General features: G+C 40.4%; 1 protein-coding gene across 1 annotated transcript in view; it reads left to right on the top strand.

Annotated features, from left to right (window-relative positions):
- Positions 1-11,767: 11,767 nt before the first annotated feature.
- The window catches only part of PAXBP1 (PAX3 and PAX7 binding protein 1), a 33,167-nt gene continuing 22,904 nt past the window's right edge, over positions 11,768-22,030 (top strand). The window contains exons 1-6 of the mRNA XM_039228399.1: positions 11,768-12,220; positions 13,662-13,790; positions 18,017-18,193; positions 19,553-19,774; positions 20,323-20,426; positions 21,420-21,637. Coding sequence (XP_039084330.1) covers positions 11,863-12,220; positions 13,662-13,790; positions 18,017-18,193; positions 19,553-19,774; positions 20,323-20,426; positions 21,420-21,637 — 1,208 coding nt within the window. The 5' untranslated portion in view covers positions 11,768-11,862. The remainder of the gene's footprint in view (positions 12,221-13,661; positions 13,791-18,016; positions 18,194-19,552; positions 19,775-20,322; positions 20,427-21,419; positions 21,638-22,030) is intronic.

The raw sequence follows: 22,030 nt of genomic DNA, 5'->3' as shown, positions 1-22,030 counted from the left end.
ATCAACAACCTATTAAAAACTAGGGAAATAAATAAACATGCAACTCACATGAGATGACACTCAAACAGCCAATGACTGAATAAAAAATTACCTCTACTAAGAGAAAGGCAATGGGACAATGATATTTCATCTATTTAATTGGCAGAAAAAACTTACTTACCATCAAGTTCGGTCTTACTTGTAGGCAAATAGATATTCTCATTTAATGTTGGTGGGAGAATAAACTGATACAGCCACTCTCATGTACAATTTAGGAATGTGTCTCAAAAACAAACAAGCTAGAAGCCAATTCTACTTTTTTATATCTCCCATAGAGAAACACCTTCCCCCACAAACACACATACGTCAACTAGTAGAAATTCATCTAGTCATTCACCTAGAGAAAATGTACTTTTCTTTATCACATTCTACTTCAATAAAAACCTTTAAAAAGAAAAAAGTGAATAATATAACCAACACTCATGTAATCATCATCCAGAATTGACAAATATAAACATTTTGTCACATTTATTTTAAAATTTTTCAAATAGAAGATATAAAACAATATTAGTTTTAAAACCTGCAAAGAAATTATGAACTTGACTTAGTAGGCTTTTAGTAGCAGTATTGGCACAATTTTAAAACTATTTGGTGTTATTATAGGATTGTGTAAAAGAGTAAATATATTGAAGGTTTTGGAGACCCAGAGTTCTAACAGTAGGAAATATGAACCAAGGGGAGGAACAGTAGCAGCTGGGTTTGGATCTTAATATATCACCAACTCATGATTTTTTAAAAATGTTTGCTTAAAAAAAAATGCTTATTTTTGAGAGAGAGAGAGAGAGAGAGAGAGAGAGAGAGAGAGAGATGGTCCTAGAATGAAGGAAACTAAATAGCTATGACAACTAACATGATATACAATCTTTACTGAATCCTAGATTGGGGAAAAACAATAGCAATAAAAACCAGGAGAAAACAGATGTCCCAGCTCAAGTAGAGAGAATAAATGCATCCACCCCTTTTCTTCCTTTATGTTCTGTTCAGGCCCTCAACAGATTGGATGGTGCCCATCCATATTGGTGAGGGTGATCTTACCCCTATGGGAGACATCCTCACAGATACACCCAGAAATAATATTTTACCAGCTCTCTGGGCTTCCCTTACCCTAGTCAGGTCGATGAATAAAATTAACCATCACAGATGGAAAGAAATCCATAGTATAAGCATCTAGCTTATCCAGTGAGGACAAATAGCTTCCCCATAATGATGGGAAGGATCTACTATAAGGAACATGGCTGGTCCTCCAGGGAATGTTTCATATTAGGGGATCAACACTGGTCTCTGACAGGTTGGGCACTAAAAAGATCAGTTTTGGTGAGAGGAAGTCCACATTGTTGAGTCCATGCAAAATTTTCATCCTTGACACCATGACTACTTTGTTCAGTAGCTCACTGTGTAAACACTGAAGTAGCTGGAGAAAAGAGGTAAACTGGTATCCATAGAATAAGTCATCTTATCCACCTGATCATTGAGAGCATCCTTTTTGGTGGGACGGGGTGGACTAGAGAGTAGTCACACAGACACAAATACCTCCCTCCTTGTGCTTCTTCTGAGTCTATCCATACCCCTCATCCCCACATTCCCTCCAAGTCTCTGACCATTCACCCCAGCCTTTCACAGTCTGGCTTCTGCAAGAGAATTAACCATGTAGAAAATGATTTGAGTGACTAATTTCCTAATTCTCCCAAGATGGAACATACCTGGATGCATACCAGCTAAGTTAATTCTAGATGCATAAAAGAGAAGCTAATTTATTTCATAAAATGGACACCTTAGGGCATTGAGGCTAATTCTCTTGAGGAACCCCAATTGAGAAGTGGTAATCAAACCAAACCATTAGTGACTATTGAGTTCAGAATAGATTTGTTCTTCTAGCTGTGCTCTTCCCAGGCAAAGCAGGCAACCAGATGAGCTGGGAGGATTTCCGTTCATGGCTTCCTTCAGGTCAACTCCTGACTGGGGCCATATGATGCTCTGAAGCACACTTCAGGTGGAGCCAGCATATCATGTGGAACCATGATATTTTCTTCCCTAATCATTTGGTCATTGGGAATACCTCAAGTCCATAGGCGTAGTTCGAAGGACAGGTAGCAGTACATCAACAATATGACAGACAAAGCCTGGGGAACAAGTGTGCTCCAACTTACCTGTGTCTTCAAGATCTGCTGGCATCCGATCACATATGTATCACTTCCACTCATTTTCGGAGGTCTGTTTTGCCTGCCCAACTTTATATTTTGGTAGATCGGATAACTTTAGATCATCGGGGCAGCTAGATCACATGGTCAGGCATTCAGTGTCCATTTGGGCTTAGGGCAAGCCAGGGGGAATTTCTCAAAAGGAGACTATTTAGTTGCTACTTAACTGAACTCAACTTTAGTCCACTTAATTCAATTCAACTGCCTGGTCCATATTGGTCATAGGCCTAAGGTCATCCTTTTTATGTTAATAATTAAAGCCATATGATTTAGTTCAATCACCTAAGGAGAGAAGTTAAAAAAAGGGGGGGAAGGGAGGCCCCCCGATCAAACAACAAAGCCTTTGAATGTTTGGTGATCATTTTTTTTCTTAAATGGTTTATTGTCAAGTTGGCTTATATATAACACCTAGTGCTCATCCCAACAAGTGCCCTCCTCCTCCATACCCATCAGCTTGGTGATTATTTGAAGGAGATCCCCTAAAGGGCTGGCCAGGTTAGTGCAAAAGGAAATAACATGAGCCCGGGGTATTTTTGAAGCAGTGGTGTTCTGGTAAATGTTTAATAACCAGCTCTCCAGGAAAAAGAGATCTGGTTTGAGACACATGCTGATTTCCATGCTAGGAATCCTCCTACCGTGGCCAATTTGAAGCCACAGCATGACATCAATGAACATGAGGTTGAGAAGAGATTGCATAATCAGCTCTTGTAAGCCCAGGTGGGCCAGCTCCAGCACACTATTGAGAGGACAGTGTTTCAAGCAGGAGACTGGTGTCAGCTGGGGTTGAAGGCTGTTCATAGGTCAAATAAGATGGACATAGAAGTAACCTCTAGATGTGTAAGCGGTAAGTCACTGGTGCCCCTGAAAGTGGAGTGCTAGCAAAGTTGTGGAGACAGAAGTCAAACTGGGAGAGGAGGAAGTGCAGGCAGTGAATAGAGACAAATGCATGAAGTTCAGCTGTGAAGGGGACCAGAGAAAGGGAGCTGGGGTGAGACATCCGAGGAAGTTGTAGGATGGAGCACACTAAAGTAGGTGTGTGTGCTGACGGGAAGCAGGAGACAGAGGGGATAGCCAGTAGAGTGAAGTCCTTAAAGAAAGAGAACATTGGGGCGCCTGGGTGGCTCAGTCGGTTAAGCGCCCGACTTCAGGCTCAGGTCATGATCTCACAGTCTGTGGGACAGCTCAGAGCCTGGAGCCTGCTTCAGATTCTGTCTCCCTCTCTCTCTGCCCCTCCCCCACTCGCTGTCTCTCTCTCAAAATAAAATAAAGACACAAAAAAAAGAGAACACACTGCATACCTTGATAGATTACTCTTAGATAGGAAGAAGGATTCTTTTTTGATCTACATGAGTGAAGGCAAGGGAGAGGAGCAGAGACACAAGCAGGTTTGTAGATGTGGTTCCCTCTGATGGTCCTATCTTTTCAGTAAAGAGTTGTGTAGTTATTACTTGGGGACACAAGAAGGGCTTTGAGGAGAGGTTGTGTACTAATCTCATGCTGTGGGAGACTACACTTAACCAAGGACACATATTAAAACTACTGGATAAATTTACTGAGATCTCTCAAGTGCAGAAGGCTCTTTCATGATCTCCTTGATGCCATACATTTATACATTTTAATGCCTTTGTCATGGTTTCATTGGGGTGACGGGAGAAAAGACCGGAAACAACTCGGTGGTCATTCCCATATCTTTAACCCAGACTCTATTTCCCTCTTTCTTTAATATTTTTTCTGCTTCTTTTTGCTTACTGATTTGTGAAGAGCCATTATGTTCTTAAGTCACTTTTGTGAAGCATATATTTTGCTAGAAAATACATTTTCTGTAGAACTTCATATGTATTACCGCTGGGTTCCGTACAACATTTTCTCATCATTAATTTGGCTCTTCCTTATCTCTGGCTATATCTAAAGTCATGGGTGGTATGTCTGTATATTTTATATTGCTTTTTGAAATTGGGCTGGATTTTCTTTATAATTCCTGTTTTTTTAATTATTTCCTAATTTATTAATTATAGTTTTCTCTCTCAATAATCCTACTCCCCACATTCTTCAAATTGTTTTGCTAGGATTTTGTTTTGTTTTGTCATTTCTGAGTTTGGATCGTTCATTGTAATCAAAGTTTTTGTCATTACAAACAGTTTAAAGTTATACACTCTTCTCTGAGTACACCTTTAGCTGTGTACCATATATTTTCTTATGGAACTATCAGCATTTTTATTAACTTTTAGAGTTTTTAGACAATTTATATCATATTTTACTTCCTCTTTGACTCAGAGGTTTAGGTGGCTGCTCATCAGTTTCCAAGTAGTCAAGGCTTTTTAAAAAATTTAAATTAGGAAGACTGCTTGCCTTTTTGAAATTGGTTTGTCATGTAAAATTTTCTCTGGTTGGAGAATGTGTCCCCATAGAATCTCTATTCTGAAGAATTTGTTCAGGTTGTCTTTAAAAAATGTATAAGGAGGTTAATTATTGCTATTTATAAATGTTTCACAGATGAAATAGATGACTAAATAGCCTCTGTAGAGTATGCCATTCCATCAGCTTATCCATACATTTGAGCTCGCCGATTACATTATTAAAATCTCATATAACCTTACATATGATTTGGCTACTTCACATCTCTGATTCAGACAGAAAGGCATATGACAACAATGTATCATAAAGAAAACTAATGTATTTAATGTCCATTTGAAGTCTGGAGTCCATTTAAAACAAAATCCGGAATGTTGCTAATCGGGAACAGATACAGAAAGGTCTGCCTCAACTATGGCTAGAGTTTTGCTGTGTGAGTATAACTAAGGGGAGGAGAGAAGAGAGTTGAAGTTGTGGCAAGGGAGTGACTATAATCTTGCCCCATGAAATCCAACCTCAATAAGGAGGGAAAACAAAGGCAGGAGGAAGAGAATGGGCAGTGAACAGTGATTGGTCTGTTGTACTGGAGGTAGATAGAGTAAGCAGACTGGAAGGACGGAAGTGATACTGTTCTGGAAGCCACCCAGTAACTTCCCAGTGACTTGGAGAAGGTCCAAGGTGCAATCATTATGGTCGCAAGCCAAAGAAGAGTGGTGGATATGATTATTAAAACTGAGGGGGTTAGAGAACTAACTCCGAGTAGATGATGTACGGGAATGATGAAGCCACTAAGAATAAATGAATGAATGTTCATAAAACAATTCTGGCAGGAAATGCATCAAAAATTAAATGCTAAGATTATAAGTGATTATTTTTCTTTTGTTCTGCATTTCCTGAGTTTCTAAATGGTCACATAGTACTTCTTAATTATTATTTTAAAAAGTCCACTAGATTTTTTTAAATGTTTATTTACTTTTGAGAGAGACAGACAGAGTGTGCATGGGGAAGGAGCAGAAAGAGAGAGGGAGACACAGAATCCCCAAAGCAGGCTCCAGGCTCTGAGCCATCAGCACAGAGCCTGACATGGGGCTCGAAGCCATGAACCTTGAGATCATGACCTGTGCCGAAGTTGGGTGCTTAACCGACTGAGCCACCCAGGCACCTCAAAAGTCCACTTAATTTTTAAGGAATTGGAATCTTGATTTGATTCTTCCCTATGTAATTACACTGCAGGGTTACCTGTTTACTGTACACCTTTCTGCCCTCTAGTTACACTCAGTAACACAGAAGAAAACATTGTCTTTCATACCTAGAAAAGATACTTCTCACACTGTTGTTTTTAATAACGTATCTTCTTTTCACCTTAATAACATATCTTTTCACTTGTTCCTCAAGAAGGACAGACAGTAATCCATGAATGATACTGAGCTAACAGGAATGAGTGAGTTGTTTCAGAGGCGGCATTACTATTTTTGCTTTGGCATTGGTAACATAGTTCTTAGATGCATTCATAAAGTATCCACTATGAGTTTAATATAAATATCATGATCTGTACCTAGGAGTGCAAAATTACACATTTTCACAGAGTAACACTAGAAATGTAAAATACTGGGGCATCTGGCTGGCTCAGTCAGGAGAGCATGTGACTCTTGATCTCAGGGTTGTGAGTTTAAGCCCCATGCTGGGTGTAGAGGTTGAAAGAAAAGAAAAGAAAAGAAAAGAAAAGAAAAGAAAAGAAAAGAAAAGAAAAGAAAAGAAAAGGAAAGGAAAGAAAAGAAAAGAAAGAGAGAGAAAGAGAGAGAGAGGGAGGGAGGGAGGGAGGGAGGGAGGGAGGGAGGAAGGAAGGAAGGAAGGAAGGAAGGAAGGAAGAAAGAAAGAAAGAAAGAAAGAAAGAAAGAAAGAAAGAAAGAAAGAAAGAAAGAAAGAAAGAAAAAAGAAATACAAAATGCTGACCTGGAGAAAAAGATTTCAACTGCTCATCATTTTACACGAAATATTCTAAGAAGAGTTTACTCAAGGAGCCATCCTGAGGCTAGTAATTGTAATCTTGAATGAAAACGTTCTGTCTCAATCCTAGAAATCCCTAAATATATACTGATGATGAAGATATCTAAATGGCCTTTGACACATGGGAATAAATGAATCAAATTAAAATTTCTATCATTTTTATTTGGGCTTCTTAAGATGGAGTATCCTATTGATTTATTCATAATATTAACTGCAATTAGTAATTAATTTTATTTACTTGTTTGTCTCCAGCAGCCGAATACAGGTCTGGAAGGAAAAAGGACATATCTATCTTGTTCACACTTGTGTTTCTACTGCCTCACACAATGCCTAAAACACAGCAGATGTTCAATAAGTTGTGCTGAATAAATGGATAATAATAGAATTACTTGGATTAAATAGGAGATGTATTTTTAAAATACTGAATAAGCTCAATATTTCCATGCAAGGAAATAAAACATTGTTTACTTTTACTACGACACTCTAAATTCGGATGAAAAGAAATTTCACTCTTTTTGTTGAAGAAACTGTCATTGCAGAAAACAAAGGAATCCACCCTAACAGCTGAATTGTCAAAACATTCTAAAAAGTTGACTATCTCTCCACTGAAAATTCTAATATGGCCAAAAAAAATTTTTTTTTTGCTATATCTTTTAATCTGGAATCCATCAATAATAATGGTTTGAAAGGAAAGATAATCTTGTGGAAGTAGATACGATGACAAAATTTCAGTAGAAGTTTGAGGCAAAGAATTGAGAAATTTTCTGACATTTTTAATAGGATCATTCACATGCTCTGGATGGGGTACTGTTTCTCTGTACTTGTAATAACTGTATACCTGCAAGATAAAGAGCTTTCTTCACATCTGGTTGTGACTTAAATGCCAATGAACGTATCTGTATGGACATCTTGAAAAAAGAAAAGAAAACTCTAAAAACAAGTACAGTAAGGCTGAAGAATTATTAAGCTGGTAAACATTTTTTTAAAAACCCGCACTTATATAAATTGCACAGATAAAATTAACATTGCTACAAAATTAAAGTAACTGTTAGTTATTTTGTTAGAATTCTTTGGTCCTAAGTGTTATTCCATTCTAACTAATGGAAACAAACATGAATCATTTTAAGCAAACACACACAAACAATAAAACATCCTCAAAAGCAACAAAAGAAAAAAGAAGTTTACTCTAAGGAGTCTGGGGGCATTTCAGGGAGCCTATAGACGGGAGTGCTGTCCTGCTTCAAGGGCATTAAGAACAAGAACCAGGAAGACATAAGGATCCCACTTGCTATTTTGTCTTTTACTTTCTAGCGCATTCTTCTTTCCTGCTATGCACACTAGTTTTCTCAGCTTTTGAACTGACATGGTAATTTATGGCTTTCTTGGGCTCTTGATTTCATTGCAATTCCAGCCACAGACAAGGACTCATTGTCTGGGTTTCAAGTGCAAAATCTTGAGAGAATCTGATTGGCCCACCTTGGATCAGGTGCCCATCCTTTGCCCAGGCTTCCAGCCTTCCCTGGGTGGGGAGTGCCTTTCTCCCTACAAGAGGCAGTTTCCAAAGGCTGATGGGAACTTACTGCTTTAAGAACTCATCTACCCAGTAATTTGTAAAAAACGTATTGCAATCTTGTTTCGAGAATAAAGGGATATAAGCTATAGAAAATGGTAATTTATATCAACATAGGATAAAATATTTATCACTAATTGAATAAACAGATAATGTTTAGTACCATTCAGTCAACAAATATGTATTGCCTATTGCATGCCAATGCTACTATAGGTCCTGTGAAGATAGCAGAGAACAAAACATAAACTCTCTTCTCTTGTGAGGCTTCCCTTTTACTTCAGTTAATGCAAGACTGCCTTCAGCAAGGCAAGCTCTAAGGATATTTAAATTATTAAGTGATTTTTCCAGAAGAGAATAATTCAGTTATAGTTTTGGAAAGAAAAGAAAGATTCCTAGATCAAGCACTCCTAGACTATGAGATTTTACCCGCCAAATAAAAGTTTTAGAACAAAAAATTTAGCTTTCACTACTTTTTAGTTTGTCAGATAAGGAATGCAAAAACAAACACATATGCCATCATATACCATCATAGTTTCACGGAGGGAGAGAGATTTTAGTATCTTTTTTTTTTTTAATGTTTATTCATTTTTAGAGAGACAGAGTGTGAGCAGGTGAGGGGCAGAGAGACAGGGAGACACAGAATTGGAAGCAGGCTCCTGGCTCTAAGCTGTCAGCACAGAGCCTGACATGGGGTTCAAACCCATGAACTGTGAGATCATGACCTGAGCTGAAGTCTGACGCTTAACCCACTGAGCCACCCAAGCACCTGGAGATTTTAGTATCCTAACCTGGAAAGAAGAAGACAGTCTCAAAATAATGGACCATTTTTTCCCCAAGAAAGGACATCTGGCTGCTCTACACAGACAGACTGTTCTTCGTCTTCTCATTTGGCAGCTGACTCAGGAAAACTCTTCACAGGTCCACAGACCTGCGTTTCGTAACCATTGTTCTAGACTACAGAGTCTAATACTGAGTCAGCAAACAGCACGAAACTGGTCTGCCTATTTTATCCGAATTTATGGGTCAATTAATCCATGCAAAGTCACAATTTGGTGGGGGGAGGGAAACCAATCAGAATTATTGCTTGGAAAGATGACTTTTTAAAAAAGAACTGAACTAACTTATTGATTCAAACAAAAGGACTGATGTAACAATTCTAGGTAAGCGGCCTTTGTTTTCCCAGAATGCTAAGGACATTCCAGTATGACAATAGTATATTCAATAAACGAATTAGTTTAACACTTCAAGCACAGAAGCATTTTATAAAATCTTTAGTTTTGGATAATATACTGGCTGACAGGCAGCCAGAGCAGCTATTCAGTTTCAGGAATTTAATTCCCACAATTCTATAACCTCTGCGGAAGGACCTTTGGCTTGTTTGGGCAACAAAATAACTTTCAAGTGTTTAACTCTGCCCTTTAATTATCTAAATAGGTAGACTGTCAAAGTTATAAATACATTCTTTGTCTACTACTATCTTGGCTCATGTTAAAATGACATGTGTTTTACCTGACGGTTCTCCATATTCAACCACCACTTTTATAGTGGAAGATCTTTTTGAAGTTTTAAGCCAAGGTATTAACACATTCTGCTCTGAACTTCATGTTTGTTACCTCTACCCTAATCATATTACTGCAAATCTGTTTCTTGGCTCCGGTGTCTGGAGGCTGATCAGGCACAATTTGAATCTTCTGTGATGGGAACTGGGGTTCAATTTCAACTATGAAACACTCTGTTGGAATCAGAACATTGATCAATGCTGAACAGCCAGAATATAAGAACTTAAGAGTAAGGGAAGCAGAAACGGAGCCAGCTGTTAGGAGCTTTTCCTATTAACCAGAAGACAATGTTACAGAGGGTGCTCTTAGCCTGAATCACCTTTCCAGGTTCCAAAAGAGGGTCCTGGCTGGGCAGATCTCAAATCCAATCAAAGAAAATCAGAGAAAAGATGCAGATGTGCCTGACAGAGAAATTCTTGATGAGCTTGGGATCTTCTGCTACAACTTGGAACTTAAATCTCCAGTGGAATTTTGACAGGATGTAGGCAAATAGGCCCTCTCCTATTTGCTGGTAAGAGTACAAACTGGCACAGATTCTATAAGGGGCAATTTAGAATTAGCTAAATTACAAATGCATGCCTTTGGATCTAGCGATACCAATTCTAGTTCATTCTCCAGAGGAGACCATTTTCCCCCCATGCTTTTCATTGCAGCTTTGATTACTATAGCCAAGACTGGAAATAAACTTAGTATCAATTTTTATGGTGCTGGTTTAATACACCATGGTACATTCCAACAATAGATCGCTATGCAGCTGGGTAGAAGAAAACCCAACACTTTATGTACAGAGACAACCAATCTCCAATTTATGTTAAGCTAAACATACAGTTTACACACTGTGTAGAAAACATAATTCGGGGCGCCTGGGTGGCTCAGTGGGTTAAGCGTCTGATTTCGGCTCAGGTCACGATCTCGCGGTTCGTGGGTTCAAGCCCCGCATCAGGCTCTGTGCTGCCGGTCAGAGCCTGGAGCCTGCTTCAGATTCTGTCTCCCTCTCTCTCTGACCCTCCCCTGCTCACGCTATCTCTCTCTCTCAGAAATAAATAAAAACATAAAAAAAAAAGAAAACATAATCCACAAAAATATACATATTTACTCTTCTGTTCATAGAAATCTCAGGAGGATCATGAGAAACTTTCAACTGCTGCCACACTGGAAAGCTTCTAGAGAGGCTTTTTGCACCATGCGAACTCCCTTTGTTGCCTTTTGAATTTTGAGACATGAAAAGGAATTCACATACACGCGCCCACGGGAAGGAAAAGGCCTCAAGTCGGCCGATTCGACGGCAAAGACTGCGAGTCCAGGACTCTCATTGGGCCTTGCCAGTTGAGACTGTTACGTTTGTGACGCAAGGCTGAAATGTGTCACAACCATCCCCGCTCCGGCAAGTCGACTTGCTTTCCGTTTCTGAAATTAGCCATGTTTCAGAACTGCTCGTACTCTTGGCATTCTTTCGAAAGCACTGAAACACGCTTGCCTTCGGTGAAATAAAGGGGCTAAGATACCAGGTCAGGAAACCATTTATCATATATGAAATTCAATGCTTTTGGAAGCGCTCTGTGGCTACAAAGCTGTAGAAATACGAAGTGTGACTCAAGAGACTTAGTAAAAATTACCATATCACGGCTAAATTCCTGTCCCAATCCAGGAACCTTACTTTTCCCTTACTAAACCTGCTTTCTCTTTCTGGCTCCTCCCCACCTCCCCTCCCCTCTCCCCCTCACTGCTCTTCTCTATTTGCCCCTCCCACCGCTTGGCGGGAGGTTTCCTCGCGTGACTACTCTGCGTAAGTGCGGAAGACGCACTGCAGCACCGTCGCCCGAGCCTACTCTGTCCTCTAGTCTCTATGATCTTCTTTGTGACCCATCGGCTAGCACCCGAGCCCCAGAGTTCCCTGCCCAGAGTCCTCCACGCCGACAGAGGACGGTGCAGAAAGCCGACGTTCTCGCGAGAGACGCGGAGATCCCTCCACGTAGTGAGAGCGCGACCGCATGCGCGCTCGGTGGTGCGCGGTAGAGCGAGGGAAGCCAGGACCCGGCCCGAGCTCCGGAGAGCGCGCGCGTGCGCCGTCGCGAGCTCGGAGCTGCCGGGGCCGCCGTGTGGGAGCTGGTGTGAGACCGCCGTGCGAGCCGCGGGGATGTTCCGAAAGGCCCGGCGAGTGAACGTGCGCAAGCGGAATGACTCGGAGGAGGAGGAGCGAGAGCGCGATGAGGAGCAGGAGCCGCCGCCGCTGCTGCCGCCGCCGGGCACCGGCGAAGACCCGGGCTCTGGCGGCGGTGGCGGCGGCGGCGGCGACAGGGCCCCTGGGGGGGAGTCGCTGCAGGCTCCGGGGCTGCCGCCGCCTTCCGCGCTGACCCCAGGCTCCGGGGCTGAGGCCGGGGGCTGCTTCCCGGGCGGCGCGGAGCCCGGCAACGGGTTGAAGCCGCGCAAGAGGCCGCGAGAGAACAAAGAGGTGCCTCGGGCCAGCCTGCTCAGCTTCCAGGACGAGGAGGAAGGTAGGTAACCGCCGCGCTTCGCGCCCCAGACCAGCATCCTGCCCTGGGCCCCCACCTTTAGTCCCCGCGTTTCGTGGACGTCCTGCCCCCGCAGCCCGGAACCGAGCCCCCTCGCGCCCGACCTGCTGCACATCTTTCTCCGCCTCCGGCCTTCTGCTCCCGGCGGAGGACGCGTTCTCGCGCCGCCACCAGCCTTTTCTTAACAACCGCCTCCTCCTTACCGTCCTCCTGTGCATTTCTTACTCGTAGGGGCGGGAGCGCAGCTCAGTCTTTCCGAGTTTTTCAAGTGGAAATTCAGTATCCCCCGCCCTGGCGAGTGTGTTTCAGGGAAAACTTGAGTTTGGTCCCCTGTCTGCTCTAGGCACGGCCTCCCAAGTCTTGTGCAGGTCCCTGTGCCCACGTCTCTTGGGGGATCGGTCCAGATAGCGGGGACTAGGAAGGCTGGGTTAGTATGGCTTCCTACTTCTGGGAACAGAATCCCGGAGTTGAAGCTCCGGTTCCGAGTGACCTTGGGTCAGTCCCTTGCAATCACCAGCCTCTGCTAACGCGTGAAAATCAGTAGGGGTACAGATGTCTGGCTTTCTTCGCGTTGCTTTTTGGACAATGAAGAGAGACGGTGTCATAGTAATTTAAGGCCATTTATCCATTCGGATGTGAGCAGCCAGGCTGCTGTGGATATAGACTTCGGATCATAAATGAGCCTAAAATCATGACTTCCCAGCCAGTTGAGTGTGTGTTTATGAAAGCCAATTTTAAGTGCAGGTTATAAAAAAAAAGACTTGTACATCTTATTGCATGTTGTTACAAGACGCTTTCATCTTTCCAGTAAGGTAGACAGTTGGTCTTTGGCCCCGTTTGCTTGAGAGGACTACAGCCAGATTTTTTTTTAACGCGGAAACTATTTGGTCAGATGTTTGCATTTGATTTTAAAGTCTTCAAATCGAAGATGGTGGATACCTACCCAAACTTATTTTTGAAAAGCGCTTTGCTTGCAGCTTAGTCTTGAAATAACATGTCACTTTGTGGTGAATATAGATGTACTCAGACTTGACAGCTCTGTTACCCAGAACCTTTTGAGTTTGGATGTTTTGTTTCAGATATGTTAATAATGCAGTAACTAAGTGCTTTTTTGATGGTTTTATTTTCCTCCTGGAATAGAGGACTTAAAAAAGATAATAGGATATATGAAAACTTCACACAGCTGCATGTGTTATGCCTTTTTAAACGTCTCAGATTTGTGTTTTATGAGGTTAATTTATGAAGCATACTTCAGGTTTTTGAGAGCCAGTGACAGATTTGGAAGAACTTCAAATTATGTAATGATTTGGGGTGTATGAGTATCTATTTGGATGACTGCGAAAAAGCACATATGATCTTGTGGAAGTTGGAAGGTACTGCCTGAAAATGGTTGCTACAGACATTATTTAATTTCTTTTTTAAGAAAATGAAGAAGTTTTCAAAGTGAAGAAATCAAGTTACAGCAAAAAGATAGTAAAATTGCTTAAGAAAGAATATAAAGAAGATCTTGAAAAATCAAAGATCAAAACAGAACTCAACTCATCAGCTGACAGTAAGTACCAAAGTAACAGTATTGGATTCTTTTGAAACAGCTAAATGAAAGCTCTTTTCCACAGGGATTGAATGATTTTGCTGTATGTATATGGTGAACTTGAACTTGCTCAGTTGACTGTTATTGTTAAGGATCCAAAGTGGATATGGATACAGTTCTGTTATTTAATTCTAACACAGTTGCACTGTAAATACATTTTTTAAGAAAAGGAATCATTCCCACTGGAATGTTTCAGCTGCAGTGCCTAAATCCTCTCCTAGTTTTTCTACTGGTGTTCAGACTGTTGTGGACCAGAGAAAGGAAGTGTCCCATTTAAACCCGAGGCACAGGTTTATTCCTGCTCAAGGAATAGTACGATGCACATTTTATAGAAACAAGTGTTCATTTTCTTTGGGGTATTTCCACAGTTGGTTTAATTCTTGGAGAATTTTTAGGAATGCCCTCATTGTAATGTTGAAATGCTTTCTCATGTAGCAGCTTTATCAGATACATGGATGAAGACTTTTCACTGCAAGGCCCCTGCCTACACCGTATAGGCAGCTCTCACATCCTTTTACAACCGAAGCTTAAAAATTTTAAGCAGTTAATTTGTCTTGAGGAAAGTAGATCCATTATAATTTGCTGTGGCCTTGAGTTACTCCAATGCAAAGCCTTAGGGACATCTTTTTATTCTGTGGAATTAAATATAGAATTATTAGTTCGCGGGTTCTCAGCCACAGGCTTAATGTGGAAAAGTATGTCAGTATATCTAAAATGTACAGTCTGATTTTGGAGACAGCATCACTTAGATGTATAATTGGACCCTACGTTTAGCAAAATGTTCAATGAGTGGTTTACAGGGTAAGTGCACTTCTTTTTAGAGGCAGGGGAAGGAATGCCTCATAGATAAAGTGGAGTATGAAGCTGGTTTTTTTATCATTTAAATTCCAAAAGATGGGAGAGGGAAAGTATGGGTGTATTGTCAAAGATTCAGGTGCTTTAAGGCAAGACCAAGCACACCTGTCACAAGCAATGATTTGTAGAGGAAGTAGAGGTTTAGGGGGAAAGGTGCATTGTTGACAGATTGTGAACGATGTTTAGTGTCCAATGAGGGGTTTAGAGTTGCTTTGTTCAGTGGCTTGCCAGGATGGTGACATGATAAACGGCTTTTGAAACCTCAACCCGGTATTAGCATGCAGAATGGATTGGCACAAGGAGAGATTGGAGGCCTGAAGCAGTTTAAACTAAAGGGCCAGCTTTGATCCACTAATGGTGGGTTTAAAAAGGTCTCACTTGAGCGAGCCTGAGACTTTTCCTGACTCCGTGGAAAAATGTGAATGAGTTAAAAATGTTTGCTGTGGATGTGGGAGAAGAAACGGAAAGAAAGGATTATTTGAGAAAAGTTCGTTCCAAGGGAAGAATTGGTAGCCTTGATTTTTGCTTTAGATGTTGGATTTAAGAGAAATAGTTAAATTTGAGCTTTTGTGTCATGGTGACTGAGAGAACAATTCCATATTCTATGCAGAAATAGGGAACGCAGGTGGGAGGAGGAGTATTTTTAGGGGAACCAATTATGTTGGAGTCTAGGAAACTCTTTTTTTCCCCAAATCTCTTGAGAACCAACTGTGTGCAGTGAAATAGTGCAAGAAAGGTCAGGAGAAGTGAGAAAGGACCATTTGCCGTTGGATTTAGAAATTGAAGCAAGTCTGAGATTTATGAGGCCGTCTCCTGTGACCCGTCTTCCACTTTCCCATAACTGATATCATACTTGCCAGATAACTTCATTAATGTCCTCCCCAAAGGTAGAGCCTGTGTGTTACAGATGGTAATCATTACCCTTGAACTAATGGCATTGTGGAGCTCTTTCATTAATCAGCTCACAATCCGCGAACTCTTTCTAGTGCAACTCTCCTTAGGCAGAGGTGCGTTAATCTCAAAATCAAGGTCCTGTCAACTTAGAAGACCTGTTTTTTGTGGTATTCCTAAAGTAATGGGTTTGCCTTTAAACTTGAATTTGTGTGAAAATAGCCAGTGGACAGTTGGACACAAAGGTTTAGATATGGTGCTTACTGAGATGTTTTTTAAAACCAAAAGTAAACGGAATTGATGAGGGAGCAGCAGAAAGGAAAAATTTCTGAGGACTGAAGACTTCTAGCTGTAATAAGTGTACCCATAGAGAAGAGAATTTACTAAAGTGAATCATAAAGGCCAACGGAGAAGAGACAGGAAAATTTCCACAGGAGGGTACTCAGTTGTATGAAATCGTGCCCAAAGGGTCAGGAAAAGAAAGGCCCAAGGGGTGGCCATTGACAGGGTTGCTGTTGTTTTCTTTCTGGAGAAGGGAATCTGTCAAAAGAGACAAGTCCGTCAGTCAAGCTTTGTGTCTGTTTGGATGAAGATACCTCTTCTGCTAACTTGCTCAACACTACTTTACGACTCAGTTGTAGCTGCAGCTGTTGGGTTAGCTGGTACGGGCGCTTGGGACGAGAGAAAGCAAAGGCCATTCGCCTAGGCAGAGGCACACAGGTTGGTGACGAAGTAGGAGGTACAAGTCCACACTGCTTTCGGAAAGCTTGGCAGAGAAAGAAGTAGAGTACATTAGCTAGAGAGGCCGTTGCGATACCAAGAAGTTCTTTTGATAACGAGAAACCCTTGTCTGTAGATAGAAGAAAGGAGAAGGAGAGCCTGGTCAAATTCAAGGTAAAGAGAATGTTTGTGTGAGCGAGTTGCCTCATGTGATAGTAGAAGAAATGGAGAGTACAAGAGGAGCCTAGAAGAAGGTTATTTGGCATCTCTTTTTATAAAGACATATGGAAGGATAATACGTGACCACCAACACAAATCCCACTGTCACTGTATTTTGCACTTGTGTGTGTTTAATCAGAAGTTGTATTTGCTCTTTTAGGATCTGCAGGAATCATTATCTGAATGTATCTGATCTAGTAGACCTTCTGGTTCTATTAAAAGCCATTGGTTTAGTGTGGGTTTAGAGTAGAACGAGATTTGGGTAGTGTTTGACTCTCATCTAACCATATCCATCTGATACAGTGAACTTTTAGTCTCTAGCATCAGGAAGCACTTCGGAAGGAAGGCTGTGGCTAATGAGATAGGATGGTAAATGAGAACACTAAAGAGCCTTAAACAGTGACCTAATTTTTAGTCAAGTGAAAAGTGTATGTATGAGGGAGTGGTATTCCTGAGGTTCTTATTTAGGGGAGTGGAATATGGTTTGAGAAGCATAGAGAATTTTTGAAACAGTTTTTGGGAGGGAAACATGCTAGGAAAACAATACAAAAATATCATATTTAGAATAAACTTTTACTATTTCATTATAGTCATTGTGCTATAGTCTCTTGTGTGTCAGGTTCAGTGCTTTACAGTAAAAATTAATGCTGACTTCCGTGATTTTTGCCTGGGACTGATGGCGCAGTAGGACTAGTCATAAGAAAAGTAAACCCTGTAAAGATGAGTGGTGAGTGGAGCCTCCTGGAAGGCAGTGGCAAGAAGCAGTCTTGCAGCTGGTCTGACGAATGGCCTGAGAATTAGCACTGAATTAGAGAACTCTCTGCTCTGTCCATTCGGCAGAGTGTGGCCACTGTGCAGCTCCCTTCCTGGTTTACGGGTCGTTGTTTTAAGTGCTACGCAGTCTCTGACTTGTCTCTGTCTCAGCTCCAGATTCCCAGAAAGAGAATAAGGTTGTCTCTGTTTGGCTCACGGATCGACTCTTGAACATTCAGTCATGGCAATAGGGTCACAGCTGCATGGTGTGAATACGACTTTTGGATCTCACCCCTTCAGGTGACGGGTGACAGTTATGAACTAAGAAGATAATCCTAATGTATTCATTACAGAGAGGTTTATTTGGTTCATAAGCATTTGCTCTTAGAAAGCTGTCTTAAATGGGTTTGGGGTTTAATGAAGTAATGCTTTAAAGAGATAGGAGCAGTACCAATGGGAGTTTAGAGGAAGAAACACTTAATTTTGATAAGCCAGTAAAATTTTGATGAAATTAACTCGAGATAGAATTGATTCGGGCCTCCAGTGCATCCCTGTGACCCCTATATTGTTTTTACTTCCTAGTTACTGCCTATTGTTGGATATTTCATTTTCATACACTCGGTGGTTTGTTTTTGATAAACAATTAAAACAACCCAAACCTAACGAAGTTGAGCCTATAAACGAATAAAAAGTGCCTTCTTAATTTATGCATTTTATTTAAAATTTTAATTACTTTTTCAAAAATGTAGACGAACCCCCTTTGGACAAAACAGGACACGTTAAGGACGCCAGTCAAGAAGATGGAGTTATCATCAGTGAACATGGTGAAGACGAGATGGATATGGAAAGTGAGAAGGAGGAAGAAAAGCCAAAAGCTGGTGGAGCTTTTTCAAATGCTTTATCTTCTTTGAATGTTCTCCGTCCAGGTGTGTACTTGCAGATACTTCTCAGAAATGAAGGAAGCCCTCGTGAATGGGCCGTGTGCAAAGATGGTTAAGGAAGGAGTTAGCTAAGTGGTGTTTCTTATGACACCTTGGTTTGCAGCCAACGTGTTTCCTTCTGCAAATAAAGTGAGAGAAGTAGAAACTTAACAATTTTCCAGGTTCATTGTCAGGCACTTTTGTTATCCGAAGCCAATGTGGGACTTCAAGTAAATGCATAAATGGTACCTAAGTCTTTTTTTTTTTTTTCCCTTCCTGTATTTCAGTTTAAGGCTTTAAGTTTTTTAGAAGTGCTACTAAAAGCAAAACTAATTGCAGGTAGTTTTATGCCCACACTTTGTTTCTTTCCTTTTACTTCTTTGTAGGAAATAATTGACAAATCTGTTTCCTGGGTAATTGGCTTTTGAGTAAATAAATGCTTAGAAAAAATGTCTAACAGGAGAGAAACAGCTTAGTAAGTTGAGGTACATTTACATGATGGGATGTTACAAAGCTATTAAAACAACATTAGGCAGGTAGCAAGGCATTAATTTTTACTGTAGGTAAAAGGTCAGTTAGATAGTAGATTATGCTTTGTCTGTTCAGTGAATATTGTTAAACCGTTAAAAATTATACGTATGCCAAACAGCAACGTGGAAAGAAAACTCACTGTGTTTTAACATGAAAAAAGAATTAAGTACAGTGTTATATATTCGGTATGTTTATAGGTGAACTGAAAACTATATTCAGGAGAAATGTACTATAAATCTAATAGTTTTTTAAGGTGAGCTTGTGGGCACCCTTTTAAAATTATCTGCTTTCCATCCAACACCCAGTGCTCATCCCAACAAGTGCCCTCCTCAAGGCCCATCACCCACTAATTTGACAATAAAACTATATCATAAAATATATATGTGTATATATAAAGATGGATAGGTAAAATGGTTATCTGCCTGTGTGTGTGTATGTATAAGTTCACCTTGAGGTCTTTCTGAAATAAAGTAGTATATAATTGAGAAAAAATTATCTGCTTTCTATTTTAGTATATGATTTGATTTACTTTTCCTTATTTCTTTAAAATGAAAAAAAAATTACAATTAAAATAAAGCCGCTGTGGTGGATCCCCCCTCTATATGTATTGCCATTATATTTATATATTTTTAGTGACTTTAGGGTTCTATTTAAGCTAATTAAAAATAAGTCAGTTGGGTTACAGGCACAAACAGGGAAAGGGCAGCTAACGTTAGAATATCACTACGACGTGGCTCTCTTGGTGAGGTTATTTTACCGTTCATATTTTCAAGAAAATAAAAACTTTATACCCTAATACCGTCATATTTTATAATCCTTACCACTTGCTTCCAGGAGAAATTCCAGATGCAGCTTTTATACATGCTGCAAGGAAAAAGCGTCAGATGGCCCGAGAATTAGGAGATTTCACTCCTCATGACAGTGAGCCTGGGAAAGGCCGCCTTGTTAGAGAAGATGAGAACGATGCCAGTGATGATGAAGATGATGATGAGAAACGTCGCATAGTTTTTTCTGTGAAAGAAAAGTCACAGAGGCAAAAAATTGCCGAGGAAATAGGTAACTTGATTTAAACAAGACAGTAAGCCTGTTGCATTACTATGAAATATGATTTGATACTATATTCAGATTAGAAGTAACCCACATTTACTTAAGTATGTTTAGTGTTTGAGAGGTGTTTCTGCTTATCTACCAGTGTCTGACTGGAATTTTTTGAAAACTGTAGCATGACTGTGATAGCTCAGGTTTATTGAGCACGTCCTGTGTGGCCAGTGTTGTATTAAGCGCTTTACATGTGTACATTTATACAATCAGCCTAACATTCTTTAGAGACTTTGAGGTTTTGTTCTTCCCTTTGTTGATTTGGTGCCCAGCTCACAGAGATGAGGAAACCTTCCTAAGATGTTACTACTACATAATGCCTTTTGCTTCGAGGGAGACGGTGTGTAAGACAAGCAAGGGGTATTAAAGAAGAGGCGATCATAATCAACATTTTAGTAAAACAGTTAATACCAGTAGTTGTGCTTGATTTTTGTGAAGTATCAGGATTGCGTCTCTTCCCTCCCTGCTTTTCTGGGATTTAATTTTCCCCACTGCTGTGGCTGCAGGCATTGAGGGCAGTGACGATGATGCTTTAGTAACTGGAGAACAAGATGAAGAGCTCAGCCGATGGGAACAGGAGCAGATAAGAAAAGGAATTAATATCCCTCAGGTAAGAACTGAAAGGTTAAGCTTCAAAAATAGAAAGTAAACAAAAAAAAACCTTTTTTTTGCCTGTGTTGTGAAATTACAAACGTATTGCCTATTGAATTGAATCTTTGTCCTTCATCCAACTAACATGATAAAGAAAATTATATGAACTTACATATTCGATAAGCTTTTAGAAGAAACTTTTATCCTTTGCTACTTAACAGTGATGGAAAAATTTCTGGTTTCTTAGATCAGTGTTTCTCCAAGTGAGCCTCAGCCAGCAGCGGCAGTTGGGAGCTTGTGAGAAATGCAAATTCTCACCCTCTTGAGACCTAGTGGATGAGAAACTGGGTTGGGGGCCCAGCCACCACTCTCGGGTCATCCTGGCGCACACTGAATTTGAGAACCACTGTTTAGATAAAATCTTTCTTTCCTGTATAGCTTATTGTTTCTGACCTTAAAAATTATTTTGTGGAAGATGGATTTCTCTGTAATGGGAAGACTTACTGAAAAACTTAGATGAAAAATCTCTTCCTCAGTAGTTACAACAACAGTTTTATTGAATTAAGTAGTACAGTGGAAGTGACCCATAAATGTAAACTATTTTTGTTCCTACTGTTTTGCCTGCGTTTGGGCTATGTTGAGAAAATAGGGTATTTAGATGGCAGTTTCTAGTCTCTGCTGGTCTGTTTATTTTCTAACTATAACAAGTCATTTATTCTCTTCCATTGATAACATCATGGCCTTGGATTATTTTTTTATGTCCCTTCCAACCCCAACTTCCTTGATGTTCTGTTTTCCTGAAAATTATTAGAAATGAATTCAGTAATCCCTTAAGAGTTAGAATGTTCATCTTGTCCTAGTTTTACTTGATTTTGAAGAACTTTGCAATTATTTATTTCAATTAACGTACTGCTTGGAAAATGGCATATAATTTTTGCTGTTTGTTTTTGCTTTTTAATCTCAAAGTCATGATTAACTGCTGGTTTTCCTATATATCCCATTACTTTTCTAGGTTCAAGCAAGCCAGCCCACTGAAGTGAGCATGTACTACCAGAACACTTACCAGACGATACCTTATGGTTCATCCTATGGCATTCCTTATAGTTATACTGCCTATGGATCATCTGATGCCAAATCTCAAAAAACAGATAATACAGTCCCTTTCAAAACTCCCAGTAATGAGATGACTCCCGTTACTATTGATTTGGTAAAGAAACAGCTTAAAGACAGGTAGGGCAGATCAACTTCTTAAAGACCTGTCCTAGCTTTCTGTTCCCTCCTCAGGCGACATGTAGTCTGGGGTAGCAGATGCAGAATATCGGCAAAGAAGATTCACTGGCCCACCTTCAAAAGCTAAACAGAAGATGACTTTCTACTTTGTTCTGCTCCCTTCTTGGATTACTTCTGTGGAAGCCTCGAAAAGTTATAAAAAATGCCACTCCATGATCTTGTTGAAGACAGATCTGAGTTTGTACCTCTTGGACTCTGAAAAAGTGTAGTCGAGATATGGGGGGAAAAGCGAAACAGATTTTGGTTAGCCCACCAAGTAACTTTATATGAAGTCTGTAAACTGCCGTTTTATTTTTATTTTTATTTTTATTTTTTTTTTTTGAGACAAAAGCA

Source organism: Hyaena hyaena, unplaced genomic scaffold (genome assembly GCF_003009895.1).
Source record: "Hyaena hyaena isolate Hyena2069 unplaced genomic scaffold, ASM300989v1 scaffold_2, whole genome shotgun sequence".
Classification (NCBI taxonomy): Eukaryota; Metazoa; Chordata; class Mammalia; order Carnivora; family Hyaenidae; genus Hyaena; species Hyaena hyaena.
The sequence above is the reverse complement of the archived record's forward strand: the minus strand, read 5'-3'. Positions and strand labels throughout refer to the sequence as shown.